Source organism: Scardinius erythrophthalmus, assembly GCF_964197995.2.
Source record: "Scardinius erythrophthalmus genome assembly, chromosome: 7".
Taxonomy (NCBI): domain Eukaryota; kingdom Metazoa; phylum Chordata; class Actinopteri; order Cypriniformes; family Leuciscidae; genus Scardinius; species Scardinius erythrophthalmus.
Genome location: NC_138227.1, coordinates 14444111 through 14470967, shown reverse-complemented (window position 1 = coordinate 14470967; position 26857 = coordinate 14444111). Strand labels below are relative to the sequence as shown.

The following is a 26857-nucleotide window of genomic DNA, read 5'->3' as shown; positions in this document are numbered from 1 at the left end:
TACAGTGAAGCACACGACTCAAGAAAATATGACAAAAACAGTCTTTAATCCAATGATCCCAAACAAGAATACTCAAAAGAACTAGCAACAACTTAAAACTCAAAACTTCTCCCGACTCTCGAATTTAAAATAATCTAAGACTCTCGAATTTAAAATAATCTAAGAATAAACAACCTTTTTCAGAAATTGTAGACAAAGATTCCTAAAATATAGAGAAGTTGACATTTAATATACAGTAACCTAAATATCACACCAAACAGTGTTCTTGTTTGTTTGCATAAATTGTGCACTGCACTTACACAAGGAAAAGTTCATTTGCACAACAATTTACATGTGACCCTGGACCACAAAACCAGTCACATGGGTCAATTTTTTTAAATTAAGATATATACATAATCTGAAAGCTAAATAAATAAGCTTTTCATTGATGTATGGTTTGTTAGGATAAGACAATATTTGGTCGAGATACAACTATTTGAAAATCTGGAATCTGAGGGTGCAAAAAAATCTAAACATTGAGAAAATCCCCTTTAAAGTTGTCCATTTATGTTCGTGATTGTGCTGCATTCACTCACAAAAATAAATGTTTTATATATTTACGGAAATTTACAAAATATCTTAATGAAACATGATCTTTACTTAATATCCTAATGATTTTTGGCATAAAAGTAAAATATAATTTTGTTATTGTCGGCTATTGCCACAAATATACCAGTGCAACTTATGACTGGTTTTGTGATCCAGGGTCACATATGTGGTTGACAAATTTATTCAGTTTCTTATCAACCTTTTTTAAAAGTAGAATAGAATAGAAAAACATTTAAAAACAGATGACATGATTGATAATCTATAATAGCAATCCTGTTTTATTTCCCACTGTTGTCAGTATTTCTTCTTTTGCAGTTTTATGCCTGATTGACTGAAACAGTCTTGTTATTCTCTGCCTTATGATAAGTTTTCCGAACATACATTATATATTACTGTTGTTATGGTAGAGTCCTTTGGATCTGGAGTTCTGAATGCTGATATAAAAACAAAACAAACAACAAAAAAAAAATTATAACTTGCTATAACATATTTGAGCTCAGCGTTCTTCAGAAAAACAAACAAACAAAGATCTTAAAATCACTCAAATAATTTTTACTGAACTTACCTTCATCGTGTTCTTCATTAATAGAGCAAGATTTGGATGATCTCACGCATAGCATACAACGGTTATTTAAGCCTGAATATTGATTTACAAACAAATAAATTGGAGTCAGTTCATCAATTCTCTAAGTAAATACTGGTTCATTGAATTTTTACTTTGGATAATGAATGAAAAGTATAATGCTCACCAGTGAGATTGAATACAATAAAAAGAAGAATGAAAAGTCCAGCTCCAGCAAAAAAGAATAACCAGGAGTTATAAGAGTTCAACTCCACAGTTTCTGTGTCACAAATAGAAATGTTATGTTATATAAATGTAAAATGATCGATGTCATAAAGATAAATATTATAATTATTAATAAATTGTTATCCTCACACCATTTTGTGATTCCTCCTCTAAATTGAATTTGAAAGACTTTCCCATGCAGGGACTGAACTTACTCTCAACTGGAGGCTCTGATTCTATGATTTCCACTCTCCAGCGTTCACTGCTCCGATCACAAAAGTACGGCCCGATGTCTGAAGGCTTCAGATCGTGGATGAGGATGGAGAAGTTTCCTTCTTTGAACAGAAGGGGAAAAACACTCACTCGTCCTTCTGTTCTATCAAAGTACATACTGCCATTACTCATGATCCTTAGAAGAGTATCTCCACTGGGTTTGTGGGTCCATTTCACAGTGTCTGTTTCATTGTCAAGGCTTATATTAAAGTGACATGGGAGAAAGACTTCAGACTTCAGAGAGGCGCTGATGGTGACTTCTGTCCATCCTGTGTTCCAGCGGTCCAGAGCTGAACAGTGGAAGAGCATCAAACTGTGACTGATCCAACTTTTCATCTCTCACAGGTAAATCTATAGATATGGAGATTGAAAAAGATAGTTGTATCTATAACTTACCGTTTGAAGACACCAGAGCAGTAAAAAATATCCAAAGCTGTAAAATGTATGCCATATTTGTCAAGCAAAATAGATGTCTTTGGAAGTCACCAAGCACTAATGAAAGCCTCATTCAAAGAACCTGTGAAGTCTATTAGTCACTTGATGTTTCCGGTAAAAGTGTGCGCACACACACACACACACACACATTTCTCTGCCCTGCTCTCTATATCTAAAATAACTTATATTTTATATATAGTATAAAATAACTTACTAATAACTATAACTTATTAGTGCTATAACATTTTTTTTCTGGTTGTATAACAAGTGAGTACAGCACATTGATTACTGTAATTTTCCATTTCATTTACACGGCTCCATAATATAGAGCTGCCTTTGTCTATAATTACATTAATTGCTAAGCAATTGTAGCCCTGTATTTCCATATACGGCATATTTAATGTCTGTACATTTCTGCAAATGTTTTTTCTGTTTACTGAGAACATACAGTATTTAAATGGATAGTTCACCCCAAAAAAATTGTCATTTACTCACCATCATATGGTTCCAAACATGCATGACTTTGTGTCTTTCGGAACACAAAGACAATATTTTGATAAATCTCTTTGTGTTTTTGTCCTTAAAATGAAAGTTAATGGTACAAATGTGTCTTGATATCGGCAGCGATAGTTCTTCAAAATACATTTTATGCTCTGGCAGCAGAAAGACGTACATGTTTGGAACGGCATGTGGGTCAGTAAATTACAGGATTTTCATTTTTAGGTGAACTATCCTTTTAGTTTCTCATTTTATAATAAGTAAATAAAAAAATCTTAAATGATTAAGACAAGTACATGTCTCTTATCCATTGTGGTTGAGATAGTCACAATAGTCGTAAACACCCCTCCACCACCCCAGTTAAAACTATAATTTGACTTTATAAGTGCATAGTTTTTTTTTTTTTCAACCCTGTGACAACCCTGAAAATGGCTAACCACAGAATTTCCTCTAAGTAAACTTGAGATTAACTTGCTTGTCTTGGGGTCCCAGAAACTGCACATACAAAATAATGAGTCATTTTAAAAGGCATCTTTGCAGAAACAAAAATACCTTTAGGGGTACAACTACTTATCTGGGGCAGTACCTTTAAAGAGAGACAACTTTGTACCTTTTCTACCTCTAAAGTATGGCATGCTCATATTTTATAGTAATATGTATCTTAAGGGTGTATCCACACTTGGCAGGTTTGGTTTGATTTAAACAGACTCCGGTACAATTGCTCTTTTCATGCGGTTCATTAAGTGTGAACGCTGCCATCCAAACCCTGACAAGCAGACAGAGACCCCTGAAAAGATTCCTTGGGGTCTCTGTCCACTTCCAAACGAACTCTGGAAGCAGTTCCGGCATAAATATGAATGCAACAGGGACCAAAGACATCTAAACAGTAACCAAAAAACACCCTTAAAAGAATCAGAATGCTGAAGCATTCCATGATTTCTCACCTTTGTCAGAACCAAGGATAGAACAAAGCTATGAAGGCTGAATGAAGGAAAAGGTAGAGGACCCAGTTGCAGAAATGAGAGCTCAGTCAGGGAGTACACTTAATGCCTCATTTAATCAGTTCAGAAAGTAACTCCAAAACAGAATCTCCAAATGTTCCAAGGAGTCAATACAAAAATAATAAAGTTATTCAAAAACTCTAAATTGTCCCAAGGAGTCAATACAAAAAAAAAAAAAAAAAAAAAAAAAAAAAGAGGGTCTAGAAACATCAAAAGGTAAATTATGTTCCCCCAAAAGGTAAACCAATTCAAAACCTTCCATGGGAAAAAAAAGTCAGATAATCAAAAAGAGCACATAAATCCAGAGAAAATCACAACAAGAATTTACCAAAAGACTGGAGAGGTTGGCCTCAACTTAACAAACTCTGCGCAAAGAACAGAGCAACTTAAATACACTCACACAAAACGAGGCACAGGTGAGAACAATAGCACATGATAAAATGGCGGGAAACTGAAATGAAACACAATGAGGGCCTCTAGTGTCCAAAACTAGTCCATAAACCTAATAATCAGGAGCTATGTTGCCCATTACAGTCCGGTATGGCGGTACAGAGATTGGGGGGATGGAAAAAAATTATCTTGCATCACAATAAGTGTATTGTGATTGTCAAAACATTTTAGTATCTACACAGAATTTTAGGTTTAGTGACAACGTTACACTGTTTACATGGTACAATTTCTGGTAAGCTACATTTTCTTTATTATTGCTTGACACAAATTTCATGATTTCAATTCAATTCTTGTGATTTGATTCAAAATTGACTCATTTGGATAAATATAAGGTACACAAGATAGACATTTTTCTCAAGAAAAAAAAAACCTCACCTAATGCTGTAAACAGACAGAGAGCCCTATCAGCTGGTAGTATTATTTAAAGTTAAAAATAACTATTAAATACAGGCTAATGCGTTTTTTTTATTATAATAACAACTTTATTTAATGATATAAGTAAAAATATAATAAATATGTAATATAGTACACAAATTTAGCAAAATACTCTCCATAGCTCTTTTTTTCTAGCCAACTAACGTGATATAGCCTATATTATGGTCATTAAATGGCTTTCCTCGGGTAAATGTTATGTGACAAAGTGCACAGGAATTTTGAGGGGCAGTTTTTTAACCTTTTGGATTCCCGTACATTCAGTTGTGCTTCTTGCTCGTATTCAGTTCTGATGGTACGAATGGTAACTGGGCAAATACGCATGATTTGTACAATGATTGCGTAAAGGGAACAGGAATTCCGGTAGGGAACAGAATCGACTGCTACACGCTACATCGGCCGCGTGCAGCGCTGCAGCCACGTAAACAGAGTTTGCCCTTCCCCTACTGACTTTCACTTTCGGTGCCCGAATGGAGTTGAATGAGGCTTTGCGATTTTTTTTTTATCTAGGCCTACGTGAAATTCTGCATCCATTGTACTATTTATTTATTTATTATTTTCCCCCTCGGAAGGGCAACGTGAGTCGAGAAGGGCATATGGGCAGTTGCTCGGGCAACCTGAGCAACCCTCCTGTGCACGTCCCTGGACATAATTGTTCTCCAGCTGTTTTATTGACTTCTTTCCGCAGTTGAAAAACACTGATTGATCGATATTATGCATCATAGATAGATATAAACACTAGATGTCGCCTTGGGGTTCTAAACATGCGTCAAAACCGCCGCCATCTTTGAACAGGGGTCTTGCCATAGGAAGTAGCTATAACGCTGCTATCTCCGCCTATACTTCAATTTTATGGATAATACCGGACTTTTGTGCTGCGTATGGATGTTCACACGAACGAAATCTAAACCAGACAGCATGGGATTACATTTACTCTGTGGATGGTAGTAGTCAAGTTGTTTTTTTATAAGTTCAGTGTACATTTCTCTGCTTGGAGGAAGAAAATGAACTGTGATTCTCGCACAGCTAATGAACTGTGAATATTCTTTAGATATTATTTGAAATAACTCTTGTGTTTAAAATGTACAATATGCAGGCAGCAGGAGTTGATCCTCAATACCCACTTTTGGCTGTGATGTGCTGTGTTGTTCCTAACTTTTGATTTTTTACCGATTGTACTCAAACCTTTTAATGAAAATGAAAAAAAAAAAAAAAAAAAAACCTGTAAGTACAGTCCTAATAGTATGCTGGTCCTCTCCCTGTCAATCTTCAAACAGTACATCCATGATTATTATACATAGAATTCCGCAAATCTTATATATGTGTGCGTTTTGCACAAGGACCGTGGGCTGGCTTGTTTCTTTTCCTTGCAAACTGGGGATGGAGGTGTGGAAGGACACTGAAATTTGTGAAAATGTCAACTGTTTAAAGCCTTTCTTTAAAGTGAATTTCGTTTTGTATAAATTGTATCTTAATTTTAATAAATTTTATTCATCAACAAATTCAGGGCTGTGCACAGACCTTTTGAGGGGCATGTGCTGAAACTGAAAAAGGGCACCCCTCCCTTTTTTATATCAAAATTATTTAGTAAGCCTACATAAAAGGAAGAAATGGTCACGTCTTCATGACAAATTCAATAACACAAAACAATAGTCTCAAAAGCTTTAGATTTATTCACGATTAATAACAACCATAATAATAATATAGATAATATAGATAAACAGGGTTTTAAGGGCCTCTTAACCTAAATACAACAGCAACCTTCTGTTGCTCTTGTGTACTCCCTCTTTTTTAAATTGCATTTATAGAAATATATGTCAAAAATACTTGACTCATACATAAACATGTTAACCAAATAATACAAATTAGCTTACAAAACCAAACAGAATAGCTAAAAAATTCTGTTTTTTTTATTGAACTTTATGCACTTTTTTATGAACTTTGCAGAGAAATATATATATATATATATATATATATATATATATATATATATATATATATATATATATATATATATATATATATATATAAAGAGAGAGAGAGAGAGAGAGAGTTCAGATGCAAAAGCCTCTAAGTGCCATCTGAAAATTTCTTCTAGAATGATCATTTTTATCAAGCTCATATATTTAAGTTCAGTAATTTCACTTAAATGACAATTAATAGCTAATTTTCATTGCCATTTAAGTGAAATTACTGAACTTAAATATATGAGCTTGATAAAAAATGATCATTCTAGAAGAAATTTTCAGATGGCACTTAGAGGCTTTTGCATCTGAACTCTTCATATTCTCTTTTTTAGCTATTCTGTTTGGTTTTATAAGCTAATTTGTATTATTTGGTTACCATGATTATGTATGACATTGAGAAGAGGGGAAGGTAGAGCAATGAGTCAAGTATTTTTGACAAACTATTTTGAAATATAATTTGAGTAATTATGTCCAAATCAATTCCAGATTATAAGAAACTATAGCCATACCTTTACTATATCCAACATGTATCCGCCTACCTGGCAAAAATGTGATACTGTGCTGTGGAGGACAAGGGATGTTGGTCTCTTGAAGGTCTCTTATTCACTAAAAATATTTCACAATATTACTGTTTTTGCTGTATTTTGGATCAAATAAATGAAGCCTTGGAATGAATTACATTTTTTTTTGTTACTACTACAACATTACTGTAGTAAAACCATGTTTTACTACATTTTATACATGTGAGGATGAGCGGAGAGTATAGAATAATATAGATTAAAAATTAGATAGCGAATACATGCATATTAACAGCCTTGAATTAACCATAATTGAATATTATTACCATAACATGATTATCCTAAATGTTAATAAATTAAGTGTATCAGCAATCATAAATCAAAGAAGAAATTTCTTAGAAATATGTTATCTAGGTGATGAGGATCGCTTTATGTAAGTTCCAGTACGAAACAGCGCGGGGGCGCACCTGTTATGATTTTCCGATAGTAAAAACAAATTATATGTTGTTGTATTACTTATCAATATATAGTTTTTGTTGTATTACTTATCAATATACCAGCGAATGTGTGCAAATGTGAATTTTTTTGTCCGTCATTAAAACGGCGCAGGCGGTATCACATTACATTTTCATCAACAGGTTACAAACTAGTTTGTTTTTCCTGTTGTAAAATACATTTGGCCAAAATCGCATTTTATAAAATTTGAAATACTACTGTATGCACAGGATATTTAAGTTATTTGCGTTAGGCTATGTATTGGCTATGACTAGATGGCAAATGCTAGCCTAGACCTCTCTCACATGTCTCAGTCAGTGAGTCATCAAATAAATAAAATATGAGCCTTTAGAGACATAGTGTTTAGTAGTACTTATTCAAACAACAAGATATTTATTTACCCTTCGCAAAACTTCGTTCAGCTGCTGTCTACTGTGCGGCTGCTGTGGAACTTCAGTTGATGCAGTGAATATAGAGGAGGCGGAGTTATCAGCTTACTGACAGCTTGAGGATCGAATAAGATTTACACAAGCTCGGTTTAAGAACTGTCATTGGCTAAATATTTGTAAAACAGACAGACAGACGTAAAGGATGACCAATAGCATTGATTTAAAAAAAAAAAAAAACACCACCACCAAAAAACGGGCACTTCGGAGTGTGAGGGCAAAAAGGGCATGTGCTCTGCACAGGTTGAGCCCTACCTGTGCACGTGCCTGAACAAATTGCTTGTTGATATAATCATGGAGGCGTCCGCGCGGTCACTTACTTATTGCACGTTAACTGGAGCGCATCTCATCATAACTTAACGAAACTCAGCCTATGCCTCACACAGACATGAGAAATACATCAAATACACAAAGCTTAAATAGTCTTTAAACGAAATAATTTAAAACGAAAGAAAAAAGCTAGGCTACTCTCTGATTATGTAATCCATTATGTGCATTTCTCTCTCAGGCGCGTTCACTACGGAGATGGCGATCGTCAACTTCATCTCTGCAGCCGAGTCGACACTGTCAGAAGTTTATTAATAAAAATCAATGCACGCGTCACCGGATTTACAAATGCACTTCTTGCTTGTTGCACGCACACATATTATGTCGAAATAACGAGATATTATGTTGAAATAACATTATTCTTAATAAAACATCTTTTAGAATATTTGATTGAATGCTGAATGTTGCGCTTGTTCAATTTAATAAAATTAAAAATTTAATTGTGATCATTAAAATAATTGAATATTAAATATTTAGTGGCCAAGTTTTGCTAATTTATATATGTATTATATAGCAATAGTTTATTCTAAGTTTACTCAAGTGGAAGAATGTGACTAATAAACGTAGGCCTACTAGCACTATGCATTATATTTTGAAAAAGAAGTAATTATCTTAATATCAAAACCTTAAATTTCCTCTGGACTCAATGATAAATACATGAATGACCGTTGGAACGAACCATAAAAACTAGAAAATCGCATTCATGACGATTTATGGTGATTTTATTTCCGTTAGACCTTTGCCTACATTGACGCTGATGCATTAAAGAGGAGGGGCTCCCCTGTTCCAAGATGGCGGCTCTATTGACGCATTCGTTCCAATGAACTGCCGTATACAAGGCGACATCTAGTGTTTATATCTATGATTATGCATGAGGAATATACATTTCGGTAAGTTGTACTGTCTCTTTCAACATTGTTCATTCCTGTTTATTTAGCTAGTACAGATGATCGGTTCACGTGCTAGGGGTCACTTATACAAGCACCATTCAAATTTTAGAAAAATATTAGTTGTTTTTATGCCTTTTAACTTCTCTGATGATGCCTTTACTGGCGCGAGGGCTGGACAAGCTGTCACTCACATGAAATCGACCAAAAGCAAACCACAACCATCAAAATCAAGTCCCACCCCACATTTTTTCTTGTTCGAGATTTTCAATCGAACATAGGCTACTAATAATTGTTGTGATTATATTTTATTTTTTTATATATTATTCAGATAGGCACAGAGGGGGGTCGCCGAGGGTTTAGCCTCCTTGCCCCTTTAAGGAAGCGCATGATGAGGTTGTTCCCGATTGTCTGGCCACAAGAGCGTGAGATGCTGTTATGGCCGCCACATATACTTTGAGCGTGGAGGGGGTGTGACCCGCGTCCAAGAGTTCTTGCAAAAAAACGAGTACACTTGGTACTTCGCATGAGTAGGGGTTCAGGCTCCGTGCTGTGCACTGGCCAGAGAACACCACCTATTTCATGAGCGTAGAGACGCCTAGTTGAGGGTGCTCTTGCTTCAGGAATGGTTTTTAGCGCGCTATCCGGGACACACGGGTACCTGTTGAGAGGCCATACATGAAGGGCCCACAAGTCGGGACGGGGATGCCAGATTTTCCCATTCGCCTGCGTGAGGAGATCTCTCCTCAGCAGAATTGGCCATGGGGCTGTTTCCAGCAGTTGTGTCAACTTGGAGAACCATAACTGGGTCTTCCAAAGGGGGGCTATTAGTAGCACTGCACACTTGCTTTCCCTGATCCGTTTGATGACCAGTGGTAGCATCGTGACCGGAGGAAATGTATATAGCGGACAGCTCGGCCAGTCGTGGGCTCGAGCGGCTCGTTAGTTAGCTCGTTATGCACTTCTGGGAAGAAGGGGGTGGGTCTCTGCTGAGGGGCCTGCCGGTGCCCCTGCATGAACCACTCATCCAGCCTGCTGCGTGGTCTTCGCCCGAGGTCTTCAACGGCCGTGGTCAGCATACGGAGAAACTCTGCATCAAAGCCTGTTCTCGTGTTGGCTTGTGATTACCGTGTGGGGCCAGAAACGGAGCCCGCCCACTTGTCACAGTCGGATGCAGCGATGGAAAGGCTATCATCCTTCTCTTCATCCTCATCCGATGCCCCAAAAGAGATGAGACCTGCCGCTCGCAGAGAGGGGCACTGGTCCGCCTGCGTGAACTGGCGAGGGGGTTTCCTCAGGAGAGAGCGAGACACGCGAGGACTGGGCCGGCGTGTGCTCACTCGTCTCCGTCCGCTCTGGCATCCTTTGTGAACGGAGCTTCTTTTTGCATGGCTCGAGCAAAGGGAGAGAGGGAGCGGGAAGCACGTGGTCTTCATCGTCGAAAACAGCCAGTCGAGCCCGCAGGGTGGAGAGATCCATCATGTCGTACTAAGGGCAGCCGCCCTTGGCAAGTGCAGCTTACGCATGGTCACGGTCCAGACAGGAAGCGCAAAGGATGTGACGATCTCCACCGACGAGAGGGCCTCTGCACGAGGCGCACTTAGTGTGAGGCATTTGAAACAGCGCCTGGAAATTTCTCATTTAGAAAAGTGTGATGCAGCGGCAAACACACTTGTGTTAAAAGGATATGGCGCACCTGATGGCACAGCAGAACAGCGAGCTGAAGGCGGCGACAGGAAGCCGGCGTCCTCAGATCTGCGAAGCAGCTGCTTATTCCGCTGAAGGCTATTCGACGGCGGCGAGAAGGCTTCTATCTGGAGATCAGCGAAGTGGTGATTTCGCTTGTCATGGTTAATAAACAGTGGATTCAAATGCAAGTAAAACTCAGTTTATTGAATACAGTTGATGATAAGGTAGTGAGTGGTCAGAAGCCAGAGTCCAGGAACAATCACCCTTGGTAGCGCAGGGACGCTGACTGACAACCCAGTAGTCGCGATGGTGAAGGAATTCTGATGCGCTGGCTGCCAGGACTCTGGGAACCGAAGAACAGAACCTCCGTGGAAGAAGGCAGAGTGAAGACGACAGGAAAACTGGATACAGGTGCAAACACAGTAGAAATGAAGACAGGCTGGAGACAAACACACCGAGAACATCCAACAACGATCTGACAAAGACAAGACGAAACTGTGAGCATAAGTAGGCGGAGCTGGTGCCGCTGATCAGATGCAGGTGGCGCCACTGATCAGCAGTACTGATCAGCGATCACGCCCACCTGCACACACAACAACACGTAGCGAGAAAGAGTCAGTGAATTCATGAACCGTGACATCGCTGAAGGAGATAAAATCTGAGGTCCTTGGCGAAGAATGGGTACTTTATAGCCTTAGGCCACGCTCATTCTGGCGGGCTCTGACGTGCCAGGGCGCGAAGTGTCCTGATTGGTTCGTGCGTCTGAGCCGCCTCGCCATAGGTTTGTGCAGTTGCCGCAGCACAGCCAATGACCGTACTCTGTGCAGCTGCAATGCGTTTTAAAGATTTGGCTTCAATGTTCTCAGTTAAAGGAGTTTTCCCATAGCATAAGCTAGCCTTACACAATACGAGAGACCTTTCGAAAGGGAACTGGGTCGCTGTGAACAGAGCTTTTTTTGAGGTAAAAAGCGTGTTGTTTTATATAACCATTGAGGAATTTTAACCAAAGTGAGTTACAAACTTACATGAAGACCCTAAAGAATCATAAATTGTGGAAATTGGGCATCCGATGACCCCTTTAAAGCACTATTAAACAAATATTTAAAATATATATTTAAAAACAGGGCTGAGGGTAGACTAGTTTACTGTTACAGTTAGAGTTGCTGGTTTCCATATTCACCACATCCTGTAACAAAGTCAGCGTGGTTGTCTCAGATGTTCATGTCCTCTTGCAAAACTAGTGAATACCTATAGTATGCCAGTGATAATTAATGGGCATCTCACTCACTTTAAAAAGATTTCTAAAATAAAAGGACCATTTTTCTTCCGGTGGCCCATTTTCTAAATAGAAAATACAATTTCAAATGGATTTGTGGTTGAGACTACCAGTCAGAACATTGAACCAATAGCATTAACTAGTTTATTTTCAGATCTGTATGAGTCACACAAAGCTCTATAACACACACACACACACACACACACACACACACATATATATATATATATATATATATATATATATATATATATATATATATATATATATATATATATATATATATATATATATATATATATATATATATGACTACACATATACACACATCACAATTTAAATATAAATATATACACCAGCACGATATAAATCGATATAAATCATAAATCGTTACAAAAAAAGGTAATTCTTGAAGGGAACTCACTAACATGACCCACCTCATAATTCCTCGCTATAGGATACAACATGTTTTTTGTCCAAATAGCATATTTGTGTTCAGCCGCTCTTAAATGCAATTTCCTTTTCCTTTGACCTGTATAGAAATATCCGCACTCACATTCTAACCTATAAACTACATACAAGGAATTGCAATTAATAAAGGACTCAATGGATACACTTCCTCAGAAGACACATCAATAAAAGTAATTGTTCTGACCAAGTTATCACAATGTCTACGCCCTCCACATCTAAAATTACCAACTAAAGAACCAAGCCATGTTTTCTTTTCTGGAGCAGGAAGATATCTATACCACCTTGTTTCGTATAGTTGGTGGATGCCTATAACTAACCATTGATTTTTCTGGAAAAAATTGTCCGAAGAGTGCTATCACTTTGACGATGTTCCAATTAGTGTTTATAATATGTCTAATTTGTGTTCTTATTTTAGAGTTTATACAGTCTTTACTATAAAAAATAAAAACAGCTAATAATTTTAAATTTCCCTCTCTAGAGTAAATGTGCTGTGTCTGAAGTGTGTCAAGAGGGAGGGTTTAACAGTCAGCAGAGGCATGTGTGCTGTTCTACTTTCAACACCTCAACGAGCTGCTTTCTGTCTCAGTGTGCCGATATGGTTTTTTTAAAGCGTGGAATTGATCGAATTCACAAAATGTACAAAGGACTGCTATTTTTGAGTGGTATGTATTTATGTACAGTGTTGATAATCAGTGTTTACAATTCATTATTTTAAAACATTTATTTGTGTTTGGGCATGTTTTAAACACTTATTTATTTGAATCTGAAAATGTATGGGCTAAAGTAGAAACTATATTATAAAAACATAATCTTACTACTGTTGTTTTTTACTCATTATTTTATATGTTACAGTCATATGCAGTGTGACCGGGTTCAATATTCAGATATCTCCAGTGAAGCATTTCATAAAAGATGATCCACTCTTTGGCCAAACTGTTATCCAATCAAAAGATGGGTTAGTTATTTATGATTTTTTTTTAAATAAGTATGTCGTTTTACTGAAATAGATAAATAATGTTCCTTATAATGACCTTATAGGTCATCTATTTTAGTAAAAGTGTCCTAATTTGTCGTGTTCTAGAGTTTTTGTTCCTTCCCCATCAAATGGAAAACTTTTCAGCTGCACTCTAAATGATGAATGCGTGGATTTAAATTTGATCGGTAAGTTTGTCTTTTTCTTTTGTATCTTTTTATAGAGAAGCTCAAAATGTAAACTTAACTTTGTTAATTTCATAATAATGTCCTCACTGATTTACAGAATTACTTTCATAGGAAAAATCTTATTATATCAATGTATCTTTTAAAGATGAAAAACCAAAAGGCCTGAGATCAGTTGCATCTGCAGCTTCTAGGCTGATATCAGAAGAAGAGGAGCACCTCATGGTATGTATAAAAACGTAAAAAAAGACAGTTGTTTTATTCTAAACATGATTGAGCTATTGAAAGCTATACCAAACGAGAAGTAAACTGCGTAATCAGACAGTTCGTGTCTGGCGCACAACATTTTTACATTAACCGCAGAGATTGTGGCTTCCCCTTCACATACGTGACAGACAGAAATGTGTCGGTTCTCTTCTAAAGAGGAAATAGTCTTTTAGAGAGTAGGAAAATGGTGAAAAAATTGTTTGTGAAAAGATAAACAGGACTAGAAATATTGGGATACCAAAGTTATTTCTGGGGAATTGTATTTGTTTATTTGTATTGGGACATTAGGGGAAATTGTTCAGGATGATGCTTGTATTGTGACTATCAGGAGGAAGTCCTGACGGCACTTCCCTAGTGAAAACATCTCAAAAATAAAACAATGTACTCTTTGTCAAGGTTCAATCAGAGCGATTCTGTCACTGTGAGTTGCCTAGTTAAACATTTACCACTAATTCTTATTAGCATAGGACATTAACATCCGTTTATTCAGTTAGAATGAAATGATAGCCGAACACGAAGAGGAATGACTTCGGTGAAAGATACAATTGAGATAATTAGAGTTGTGTATTTTTTTTCTCCCAAGATGTGTAACCAAGTTCGCATACTAAAGTCATCAACTGAGGATTTGAATGGAAATTGCAGACTGATGAATCCCGATAAAGTCAAACTGAATCCTGTTAAATTTGGTATGTATGGATGATTTGATAATGGTATTTCAGATTCGAACAGATAAAATCCTACCTCTGATTTTTCTAACTCTCTTTTATCGCAGTCAACAACAACAACAACAACAACAACAACAACAATCGAGGTAGAAGTATCGATCAAGGTGAGCCCACCTGAGATAAAACAAAATAATTTGTAGCTCATTTAAAGAATCGGATTGCTAATTTACATTTCTGTCAATATCCACAAGTTAAACAGAGGATGAGAAGACAAGCCGAGCCGGACAGTGACACGAAAACAGATGAAGAAGAGGAAGAGGACGGTACTGGTCTATGTTTGGCCTTTGAAATAAATCAGTATTATTATTTATTAATTATGTCATGCTGATTGTGTCATACTACAGATGCAAAGAATAATGTTTTAAAAGAAACCAGTATTTTTATACTGATATTTCAGAACATCTTTTTTAGATGCTGGGACAGAGATTTCTTTTGTGCTGGACGGCTCTGGCAGCATTAATGAAGAAGACTTTGAGAGAGCCAAAGACTTCATCTACAATGTCATGTTAAAAGTTTGGAACACATGTTTCAATGCAAGTATTAACTAAAGGATTTTACGACAAACATTTATAGCTATTTTTTTAAGTGCAATTTAAAAGGTATTATACTTTAACAAAACAATTCTCTCCTCAGTGTGACTTTGCGATAGTGCAATATGGCAATATAACCAAGACAGAGCTCTCACTTAAAGAAAATGAGAACGGTAACCGTACCTTGCAAAAGGTCAAGGAAATAAAGCAAATTGGCGCTATCACAAAGACTGCCTCGGCCATCTATCATGTCCTGTGAGTTTACAATTTATGATGTGAAATACTAGACATTTTATACTGTATCTTAAGTGTTTGATTAACATGTAGCACTTTTGTTGGTTTTACGTTAATGTCATGGTCTGACTGGTTTCATTGGTTGTTTACAGTACAAATGTTTCAATCCCTGAGAATGGATCAAAAAATAACTCCAAAAAAATAATGATTGTTTTGTCTGACGGCGAAATTTTGGGAGATCCGATGAATCTTACTGATGTTTTGAACATGAAACAAATGAAAGATTTCAATCGCTATTCCATAGGAGTAAGTGTCCTGTTTACTGCTCATTTCTCTAGCATTTTAAATGTTTAAAATGCAATTAGAATTACAATTACAGATTGAATCTGTCCCTGTAGATACTTCAAGGTTCACCAGCCCGAGCCCTATACTAAAACACTCATATCCAGCTATATTACACAGAGTTTGTTATTATATAGTTAATGATTTGTATGTTTTATTTAAAAAATAAATCTTAAAACCCATACACTTAATAACATCTTATCTTTAGGTTGGTGATGGCATTCTGACTAAACCTACAGCAATAAAAGAGATGATGGAAATAGCAGATCCTGGTCAATTTTTCAATGTTTCCAATTATGCTGCATTAGATGACATTCTGTCCAAACTGGAGAACAGTATAATTGGGGTTGAAGGTAAGAAAGTTTCAAACGTTTTGTAATATAATAGAGAAAGGCAGTTTGGTGAATAGTTCCAATGCTAAAATCTAATTGGATGAGCAGCTGTAGCCTAAATAAAAAGCTGTTGTAAAATTGAACCATGCAGATATTCAGTGCAACAGCACAACATTGTGAGAGCTACTTTTAGATAACATTTCCGTAAACAAGCAGTAAACTGAGTAAAACATTTAAAACAAAACATTTCCAGTTACTTTATCTATTTTTTGCACCGCCAACTAAAATTGTTCCAAACTAAGCCAAGCGTTGCGCCTTCAATCAACACATGTATGACAGTGTTTTGTGAATCAGTGTGCTTGAATGAATCTGTTGAGTGAATGATTAAAAACAGATCAAATATTCTAAAACTGACAGTTTTGTAACTGAATATGCAATATAACATTAATGTGAGTTTTACCAAGTAAAATGAGTTTCATGCAATATCTGACCACTTTGTGTCTCAGGCACTCAGCAAGGTGCAGGATTTCATTTGCAGCTCGCAGAGGCTGGATTCAGTTCCCATATCGGGCAGGACGTAAGTAGGATTTTTGGCTTCGGATATTTTTTATCTTAATCTACAAAGAACTTGTGTGGATGTTTGATATACTATTAACATTAATTTGTTTTGCTTTTTGCATAGAATTCTATTCTTTTTGGAGCAGTTGGTGCCTATGACTGGAGTGGTGGGGTCATTTTGAAATCCAAAAACACTGAGAAATTTATGAATGACACCAATAATGGACCCAAATTTTCATATTTAGGTGAGCGAGTTGATTTAAAATATATATATATTTCCAGTGAAAAACTGCAGTTCAACAGTCATTTTCTCAAATATATATATATATATATATATATATATATATATATATATATATATATATACATATATATATATATATATACATATTTGTTTCAGTCTGCATGTCCATTCTGGGAATTTAGGTTCATGCAGTGTCATCCAGTTCACAGTAATCATCTTCCTAGCAGCCTTTAATGTATTAGTATAATAAGAATTTTCTAAACTGTCCTGCGGGGGAATCCATCGATCCATATTAAGTTGATTTATTTAAAAAAAATATATATATTGAACACCTGGATAAATGAAAGTCATCTCTGTTTCATGTTTGTTGAATCTCCTTCCTGATCACAGGTTATAGTGTCACTTCTGCTGATTTACGCGATAAAACTCTCTACATATCTGGTGCACCACGGTATAATCTGACTGGTGGGGTATTTATTTTTGACGGCTCCGAAAACTATGTGCTCCAGGGAGATCAGGTATTTGTAGTTATTAATATTGATATAAACACACCAGACTGTTTGTTTTAAGTTTTGAAAGTTTAAAAGTCTAAAATAATTATAGGCGCAAATATATATATATATATATATATATATATATATATATATATATATATATATATATATATATATATATATATATATAGCAACATAATAAATGTCTGTACTGTCACTTTTGATCAATTTAATGCATCCTTGCTGAATAAAATTATTAATTTCTTTCCAAAAAAAACTTCTATATATAAAAAAACTATATATATATATATATCAGTCCGTTTTTTAAGATTTACACATTTCAGTTGTTGAATTGAGTAATCTTTAAATGGTGTCCATATTAGGAATTCATACATTTAATACATGCTTCATACATTTAATACATACATAAGTATTTTGTTTTTCTTCTGATTGCACTTACAAGCCCAAATGTATGCATTTGCTAATATGATAATAATGAAGTGATGTATAATTGCCATAGGTTGGATCTTACTTTGGATCAGTTCTTTGTGCCTTGGACATTGATGGGAATAAATTCACAGATCATCTATTAGTTGGAGCACCACATTTCCATCAAAATGGGGAAGAAGGCAAAGTGCTAGTGTACAGATTGAATGAGGTATATCATACTCTCCTTTTAGCTCATGAACACATGTGGGCCAAAGCATAACATGATTTGTATCTAATTGGATTATTTTGAAATCATCCTAAAGCAGGACAGGTTTGAGAGCGTGACAATGAAGCTGCAGGGTGATGCAGGACAGACCTTTGCAAGGTTTGGTGCAGCCATCGCCTCTATAGGAGATATTGACGGGAACAAATTCAATGATGTAGCAGTGGGCGCTCCTCTGGAAACAGATTCCTCCGGAAGCATTTACATTTACAGTGGATTCCAAGATGGCCTTCAGTTTTCACAAGTGGGTACCACTTGGGCGCATTTTCTTTACACTTTAGCTTTTTAAGAAATCTTGGACAATATCCAGACAATTTTTTTCCAGATATTGTTGCGTTTTTTCCCCCTAATGATCATATAGACATGGTGCAGATAATTATTAGAACAATATTTTATATTAATTATTTAAAGACATTTTATTCATGTCAAATGTATAAAATGAAATAATAAATAATACAAATAATAAAACGATTAATATCCCATGATAATATCCAGAAATTCGACTCTCCTCATATAGACACTTCATGACCTTACATAATCCAGTGATTCAGTGATTGAATATGTAATACAGCTGCATGATTTTGCATCTTTTGCTTGATTATCATTTACCCTAAAATTATGAAATGTTATGAACAATTATGAGCCTGCTTCACAAAATATAGCTCCTTGTTATATTCTATTTTATTCTAAAAATGAATTTGCAATTTTTTTAATAATAGACCTAAGATGGTTGCTTTAAAGTTTGACTTTCCATCTCAATGTGTGTTTTCAAATATAATGTGCTGTTTCCTCCCTAGAAAATCTCACCCTTAGATTTTAAAATGAAACTTGTGCACTTTGGTCAGTCAGTAAGTGTCGTTTCTGCTTCAAATAAGCCCTGCATCGCTGTTGGAAGTCAAGGGAGAGTGACTGTTTTTGAGTGAGTAAAAGAAACATTTTGTTCGATTTTGTTACATTTTTTAAAATTATATCAATTTCAGTATACATTCTGTTTTATTGTAGGATAGGGGAACCTTCTCTTTGGATGTTGTTTCATGTTTATACTATTTTTTATTTTTTTTTTGCAGGAGTATCCCTGTTATGGTTATCCAACCAGCTATAACGATTTCTGAAAAAGAAATTCCCCTGACTCTACAAACGAATGAATTATCCAGCAAGTTTAGAATACGTTTAGGAGTATGTTTTAATGTGAAAAAAGGAACACTTGACAAGTGTAAGTGTTCTGTTTCATTTCAGTGAGTATACTTGATCCAAAACAATCCTCATGGTTATTTTAACCACAATTTACTTCCTGACATTTTAGCTGAAACACTCCCTCTTCGGTACCAAATTGACTTGGATTCTGATGTAAACAAAAAGCGTATCACTGTTGACAACAGCGATCAGATAGAAAACATTTTTGTTTTGACGGCAGAAATAGAGTGCACCCATATAAACCTACAATATTTGGTACGTTGCTTCTTTGTTTGGTTCTTTTTTTTTCCTACCCAACTTGTCAGAGAAGTTGTCAGTATTCATTGAGCAGCAAATTATTTATTGCAAAAATAATTTGAGAGCTATGATCCTTTCTTTGTGATATTGACTGATTGTCTTCTTTTCAGGGATGTTTTGATTGTTTTTCAGCTATTAAAATCAAGCTGAACTTTGCATTAGCCTCCAAGCCAAATGATGAAGCCCCTATCAGAATTCTTGACATATTTACTCCAACTGAGGTTGTAGATGAGGTAAATAGTTTTCAGAATATTCATAATATTAAAATTTCACAAGCACTTGTGAACATAGTCATCTTTCACCATTTGTTACACTACCATTCAAAAGTTTTTTGTATTTTTGAAAGAAGTTTCTCGCATTTATTTAATCATAAACACAGTAAAAAGTAATATTGTGAAATATTGTAACAATTTAAAACAGCTGTTTTTTAAAATGTAATTTCTTCCTGACGGCAAAGCTGGGTTTTCAGCATCATTGCTCCAGTCTTCAGTGTCACATGATCCTTCAGAAATCCTTCAGCTCTGGAAATTATTATTATTAGCAATGTTGAAAATAGTTGCTGCTTAATATTTTTGTGGAAACTGTGATACATTTTTTAAGGATTCTTTGATAAATAGAAAGTTTGAAAGAACAGCATGTATTTGAAATATAAATCTTTTGTACAATATAAATGTCAGCATCATCCATATTAGGCGATTTTTCATTAAAAGACTTCTAATTTCTGTAATAACATTTAAAATGACCATAGCATACTTTTTTATGTTATTTTTAGATTTCCTTTAAAAATGACTGCAAAGCTGCAGATTGTAAACCAAGTATTACATTATCTGATTCACAAATTAGGTATGTACTGATGACATTAATTAAATTAACATTCAGCCACAGCTATTTACAAATGTAAAAATATAGTTTGATATGTTTTTTGTTTTTTTTGTAACTAAAATAATTTACATTGCAGTGTAACTAAGATCATAATTGGAGACACTCAAAGCTTGAATATCAACTTCAGTCTTATGAATACTGAAGACCCTTCCTATTTGACCACCCTGACATTGACCTACCCCAGTATACTCAGTCAGAAGGTAAAAAAACAAGACCTTATCTTGCAAAAGCCAATTATCTCTGCTGTTGATGCATTTAGTAGATACAGGATATCCTGTTTTGGTGTCTTACTTACAGAAAATAGAAGGTGCCACCTGCCCCGTGAAGAATGACAATCAGATACAGTGTAATATTCAACACCCTGTTTTCAAAAGAGACACACAGGTATGACTTTATCTTTAAAATATAAGAATTCTGATGTCATATGCACTTGATTTTTTTTTCCAGTAATGAAAAGTTGTTGTTGTTGTTTTATTTTTATTTCCCAGACCAACCTCTTTGTATCCTGGCAGCTCAATGACATCAAATCTGAGTTGAGGGATTATGAGATTATCGCTAATCTAACCAGGTTTGAGAGCTGGTTCTCTTGCTCTTTATATAAAAATCAGTAACTAATTTTTAAATGTGCATTAAAAAAAAATTCTCTGGTTTTAGTCAGAATGGAGGCTCTCAGCTTCTGGACTCAAAAAAATATGCATTTAATGTGATGTATTCCCTACCAATCCAGCTGAGTGGGTGAGTGAACAAACAACCTGATAAATATTTTGAGAAATATATTTTCTTGATCTTTTGACATGTAAAGGTCATTTTACTATAAAAACATCCTGTAAATTTCAGAAATCAAAACTTCCTAGATAGTCCAAAAACAGATTTTATTAAAACCAAGCTCTAAAAACAACTTCGTTTGGATTTTGTCACATTATGACTTAAAGAGAAGAGAGGTATTTATTATAGATACAGGATCACTGGACTAAAAATAACATTACCTTCCAAAGGATCCTAATGCTAGAAAAGTGGTTATTTATTTTCAGATAAATGTGAATGTCTCAGTAGAGAATTGTTTGTTTGTTCGGTACATTTCACTGTGGATTATGTGGTAAATCAGTCACAATTTCGGCACAGGCTTTACAAACAGACTTTTACTGTAAGATATGGACCCGACAGTAATGCTACAACATGTAAGTAACTGTGTTAAATCTAATGCCTAATCTGTGACCAGTGATTTCGGATATGATTCATGTACAGTCAGATGTTCTTTATCTCAAAATCGTTTTTTTTTTTGCTGTTAATGTGTCAGAATCAAGCCAGTGACTAAACGGTCAACTTTACATAATTTTTCTGAGTAGCATGAAAATGCTACTGTTATTAAAAATCTGTTATTTTAATTGTGATCAAATTATATAGAGAAAGCGGTTCCAAAGAACCCTCCCTTTATAATCGCTGGAGCTGTCAAGAGTTTATCAGTGACTGAGTTTTGGACTCTCGCCAAAACTCCCATTATTATCAATGACGCTGTCTACACTGCGCAGTGAATCTTATTTACATTGTGTTTGTACTATTAGTCATGATGAAAACATGTGTGAGAGTGCAGAAATCGAGTTGCAGTGATGAGATCACTGCATTTATGCGCTCAGCAGACACATCTGTCATAGGCTACAATGCTCATTGCTGCAACCTTTAATGCGATCGGAGTAGATCTACTGTAAATATAATGCTATAATCAACACTTTTCACGATTAATCTCAACAGCTGTAATAGTAAAAACAAAAAAAAAGTTTTCCAGATAGTTCCACATATAATACTTATTTCATATGAGAAGATGTAAGCCAATCACAGCAGTGGGCGTTTACTTAACAGCAGACACGCCCCTTCCAACAGAGCGTTCAAATCAGAGGGCTAAAATCAGGGTAGAAATTGCCTTTTATTTCTAAATGATGACAATTTTTGATGTAAAAATCAAACGGACATTATAACTACACTTAGGGAAATAAAAAAAAAAAAAAAAAATCAGTTCATGACCCATTTAAACCTCTTGCTTTTGTAATATTGAAGCATATGTATTATTATTTATTTATTTATTTATTCCACAACAACAGCACAGCCTCCCCAAATAGATTCCGTATTGAAGAGGGTGCAAACAGAGAAACTCGACAGATGCAGTTTGAATTTCAGGTACAGTATATAAATCACATAAGAACCGGCTAATTTTTATGTTCATATATTTATGTTATACATTTAATATATTCTATTGTATTCTGATTCAGTTTGCAGGTGAAAATAAGTATGGCGCTAAAATCGATGTAGATGTAACCATAACAAAGGACGCCTACAATACCGATCTGCACATCAAAAGTGTCAAACCAAAGGTACCACATGAAATATTAAGTGCATAGAGTGACCATAAACAGCATGAAGGCTTTCAAATTAACATTTATTGCTCCTTTTGCATTAGGAGTGTTTTTGGCAAGGAAATAACGTAAAGGTAAGATATTACCTTGAAACATTGATCATGCTTTCAAGAAACTGTTTAAACTGTTCAACTGTTATTATTAAATCATTTAAATATTTTCAATTTAAAATACATTTTATATTTATATTTTTGTGTCTGTAGGAACAGGAACCCTATGTCATCAGATGTACCATGAAAGAGCTGCAGAAAATCATCATTGATGCCGATGTTTTGATACGTGATGTTCAGGTATAGTTGCATAGGTGTGTTCACGCCATGTCGTAATTAATGTAATTAGAAGATTTAAACGTGTAAAAAGCGTTCACATCCTCATAGAGCTTGTAATTACAACTTGAAAGCTGGGAATTTTTGTAATCTTGTACCACGTGACCAGTGTACCACCTGACCACTGCAGATTCATTTAGGTGTTGATAGTGTTGTCATAAAAACGCATAATTCCAGGATGTGAGGACGTGAACAGCTGCGAATGTCACATGTTTTCATCTCGAAATTACGGTAATTACGACATGGCGTGAAAGCAGCAATTAGTCCTGGTATAGTGATAATCACGTGCATGAACAACCTGTTTATCCAATATAACTTTTCAAACCTATAGGAAAAATCAGACAAGATCACTGCCGTAGGAACATACAGCTTTAATGAGACCGTCTATGTTGCGAAGGATACTTCAAGGACCGTTACGGTGAATGGCAGACCCTTTTCAAGCATGCAAACATGTTATCAAGCATTTGGTGGCTGAGAGATTTTTCTTGCAATGCAGGTTGAGGTGATGATCACGAAGCTGATAGTGACGTCATCTAAAGGTGCCATCATTGGAGGATCCATAGGAGGATTTCTGCTCCTTATCATCATTATTATCATTCTCATAAAGGTAAAAATGAACCCTTCCTTTCTGTCCCCACACTTGATAATGATATCACACAGTTCTTTCTTTAGGAAGATCAAGTCGAGCGCAATGCAATGTGGGATATTATTTATAGTGCATATTTTGGTGAATGTATTTGGTCATCTGTATTTTATATATAAAATGTGCATACTATGCACAGTCTGCATACAATATACTACAGAAATAGTAAGAGTTGTAAGATGCTATTCCGAACAGAACCATTATCTCAGCATGCATGACTCTTTATGTGATTTTGTTTTCAGTGTGGCTTTTTCCGTCGCCGCCATAAAGTGGACCAAGCACAGAGTCCAAACTGAAGACTGCCAAAGCTCAGGGGGGAATATATATTCCCATATATCTATGGAGCGGAAATGGCGCCTTACTGGTCAGAGTGTCTACTACCAAGAGTGGAAGGACCTTCTGCAGGGTTATCGTACTCTTATGGAGACGGAAAGATCCTCTTATTTCTCTCAGTCTATTGTAAATAATCAAAATAGTCCCAGACATTTGTTCCAAACCATAAACAGATTGATTCAAGTTAATCCTGTTACCACTATGCCTGTTTCTCAGCAGCTCTGTGATTCTTTTCTACAGTTTTTTAATTCGAAGATTGTCAGTGCTCGCAAAGAAATGTATGTTAACCCTGACTGTGCCACTTCACTCCGTTGTACATCTGGGTTCACTGGTGTTTCTTTTACTCATTTCTCACTGCTTGATTCTGAGGCTCTCACAAGGGAGGTATCCAACATGAAATCAACCACTTGCTTGCTGGATCCAATTCCTACGAATCTATTTAAATCATGCTTCCCTGTGTGGTGCCCTATTATCCTTAGCATTATAAATGAATCGTTGGAAACTGGGGTCATTCCAGCAGTACTAAAGACTGCTGCTGTTACGCCTGTACCAAAGAAAGATAATGCTCCTGTGGATGATTTTAACAATTTTCGTCCCATCTCTAATCTTCCCTGTTTGGCAAAAATACTTGAGCGTGTTGTTGCCTCTCAACTCTGTAATCATCTTACAACCAATAATCTCTTTGAACGCCTTCAGTCCGGTTTACGTAAATTTCATAGCACTGAACAGGGTTCCCACGGGTCATGGAATTTCTGGAATGTCGTGGAATTTTTAAAGGTCTATTCCAGACTTTGAAAGTCAGGGAATTTTATATATTTTTTTGTCCAAGTCATGGAATATCAGGGAATTTAGTTTGTTGCTTTGAATTTTGGTTTCCATTTATCAAAATGTAATTTTTCTATACCGATTTTTTTTAATTGCACTGTTTCACACATCTTTCTGTATTGTTGTGCTTAGGCTATTTTGAGCGCCATATTTATTCCCTTCCCGCCCAATTGGAAATCACTTAGTTAACAGGTACAGGTGACTGCATTCGACTAAGGCAAACATGCCAGGAAAATGTAAATTTCAAGAGCTTTGGCTACAAAATGAACAATTTAAAGACTGGGTGTTAAAAGTAGACGACAGAAAAGCTAAATGTAAAGTTTGTAAAACTACTATTCCGCTATCAAATATGGGTGAGGGTTGCACTTCGCAGCCGTTCATTATAGGTCATGGAAATTCATCTTTTTAGTCAGTGAAAGTCAGATTCTGGAGCTACCTCACTTCTCATTCTTCTTGACCTTAGAGCTGCCTTCGATACTGTGGATCATGGCCCATCTGGAAAGTGTTTTTGGTGTGTCCGGGACAGTTTTAGACTGGTTTAAATCCGATTTTACTGACCGTTCCCATTTTATTTCGATGTGTGGCTTTAGGTCTGACGCTTGTTTGGTGCTCACTGGTGTTCCTCAGGGATCAGTTCTAGGCCCTCTACTCTTCAATATTTATCTATCTCCACTTGGGTATCTGCTGCGATCGCTTGGCCTTAATTATCACTTTTATGCTGACGATACCCAAATCTAAATCCATTCTAAATCTGGTGAAGACATTGATGCTTGTTATCTTTCTGGCTATATTTCTGAGATTAAAGCATGGATGAACAATAACATTCTTTGTCTGAATAGTGGGAAAACTGAGATTATGCTTATAGGTTCCCGCCATCAAATTTGCAAAGTGGCTCCACTGTCCCTGTTTGTTGATGGCTCTGTTTTAGAGACCCATAGTAAGAAGAGGAATCTTGGTGTAATTTTTTACAACAGCCTCACTTTTGATTTTTTTGTCCAGAGTACTGTGAAGGCATCCTTTTTCCACCTCAGAAATATAGCCAGATTACACCCAATGCTAAACTTATCTGTCACTGAAAAGCTGATTAATTCATTTGTGGTCTCACGGCTAGATTATTGTAATGCAGTTTTAACTGGAGTTTCTAAAACCACAATTAATAAATTACAATATGTTCAAAATTCTGCTGTCCGGATCCTGACGGGAGCTAGGAAATTTGACCATATTACTCCAGTTCTGAAGTCTTTACACTGGCTTTTTCTGTCTATGCTCCTACACTTTGGATCTCTCTCCCCCCTGAACTCAAGGAAGCACAGACTTTTGGCACATTTTTTTAAACTTGCATTTGAATGCTGATGTCTTTTTGTGATTGTTTCATAGTTATTTTTATTAATCTTTTATCAACTTTTATTTGTTGTATTTTCCGGTGGATTGTGATTTTATGTACAGAGCTTTGAGAAGCTGCTTTTAAAGGCACTCTATAAAATAAAGTTTATTATTATTATTATTATTATTATTATTATATCTTGCTTAAGTTTGTGTCAAGAAATTGTTGTTTTTGGGATAAAAGTTATAACCTTGTTTATTTTATTGTCAATGTAGTATTAAGAAGCTTTTAATGACTGATTGTATTTAATATAGTATGTACAGAAAGAATGCTAGACAAAATCAATTTATCTAAATAAATGTAAATCCTAAGCTCAGGATTTGATGAGACACCAAAGTCCACGAAGAAAACTCAAAGATAATTTTAAGAGGAATTTTATGAGAATCATATAAAATTGTAATAATAATAAAAAAAATGGTTCATCGTTTA

At 35.7% G+C, this 26857-nt stretch overlaps 3 protein-coding genes across 4 annotated transcripts in view; 2 read left to right on the top strand and 1 right to left on the bottom strand.

Annotated features, from left to right (window-relative positions):
* The window catches only part of LOC308693715 (E3 ubiquitin-protein ligase TRIM39-like), a gene marked incomplete at both ends in the record, with an annotated part of 764022 nt that overhangs the window by 539797 nt on the left and 197368 nt on the right, over positions 1-26857 (top strand). The window lies entirely within an intron of this gene.
* On the bottom strand, positions 29-2152 carry LOC308693501 (uncharacterized protein). The gene is made up of 5 exons (XM_081370421.1): positions 2045-2152; positions 1591-1938; positions 1338-1430; positions 1154-1225; positions 29-1022 (listed from the first exon to the last, which is right to left on the bottom strand). Exons 1-5 carry the CDS (start codon positions 2097-2099, stop codon positions 946-948), a joined length of 645 nt encoding a protein of 214 aa, XP_081226547.1. The 5' UTR covers positions 2100-2152; the 3' UTR covers positions 29-945.
* On the top strand, positions 13102-26546 carry LOC308694057 (integrin alpha-E-like). 2 transcript variants are annotated; one of them, XM_081371313.1, is made up of 32 exons: positions 13102-13202; positions 13393-13495; positions 13622-13701; positions 13847-13923; positions 14549-14651; positions 14738-14794; positions 14882-14953; positions 15102-15223; positions 15324-15475; positions 15607-15760; positions 16005-16149; positions 16635-16705; positions 16811-16931; positions 17321-17448; positions 17945-18082; positions 18180-18380; positions 18934-19055; positions 19204-19349; positions 19440-19585; positions 19738-19860; positions 20400-20470; positions 20586-20709; positions 20807-20893; positions 20998-21077; positions 21164-21244; positions 22606-22681; positions 22774-22875; positions 22962-22991; positions 23121-23207; positions 23575-23661; positions 23740-23850; positions 24129-26546. In XM_081371313.1, exons 1-32 carry the CDS (start codon positions 13136-13138, stop codon positions 24180-24182), a joined length of 3318 nt encoding a protein of 1105 aa, XP_081227439.1. In that variant the 5' UTR covers positions 13102-13135; the 3' UTR covers positions 24183-26546. The 2 variants fall into 2 exon arrangements, with proteins under 2 accessions (XP_081227439.1, XP_081227438.1); XM_081371312.1 differs by having other exon boundaries at positions 18177-18380.

What these genes read in the sequence shown, in the direction of transcription:
- LOC308693501 (XM_081370421.1), bottom strand. Translation starts at nt 2,099, where the DNA reads ATGGCATACATTTTACAGCTTTGGATATTTTTTACTGCTCTGGTGTCT. An exon ending in TGCTCTGGTGTCTTCAAACG is followed by an intron (nt 1,939 to 2,044) that starts GTAAGTTATAGA and finishes TCCACTGTTCAG; the next exon opens with CTCTGGACCGCTGGAACACA. An exon ending in TATTGTATTCAATCTCACTG is followed by an intron (nt 1,226 to 1,337) that starts GTGAGCATTATA and finishes ATCAATATTCAG; the next exon opens with GCTTAAATAACCGTTGTATG.
- LOC308694057 (XM_081371312.1), top strand. Translation starts at nt 13,136, where the DNA reads ATGGTTTTTTTAAAGCGTGGAATTGATCGAATTCACAAAATGTACAAA. An exon ending in TCAATCGCTATTCCATAGGA is followed by an intron (nt 15,761 to 16,004) that starts GTAAGTGTCCTG and finishes TCTTATCTTTAG; the next exon opens with GTTGGTGATGGCATTCTGAC. An exon ending in CCAGTATACTCAGTCAGAAG is followed by an intron (nt 20,710 to 20,806) that starts GTAAAAAAACAA and finishes TCTTACTTACAG; the next exon opens with AAAATAGAAGGTGCCACCTG.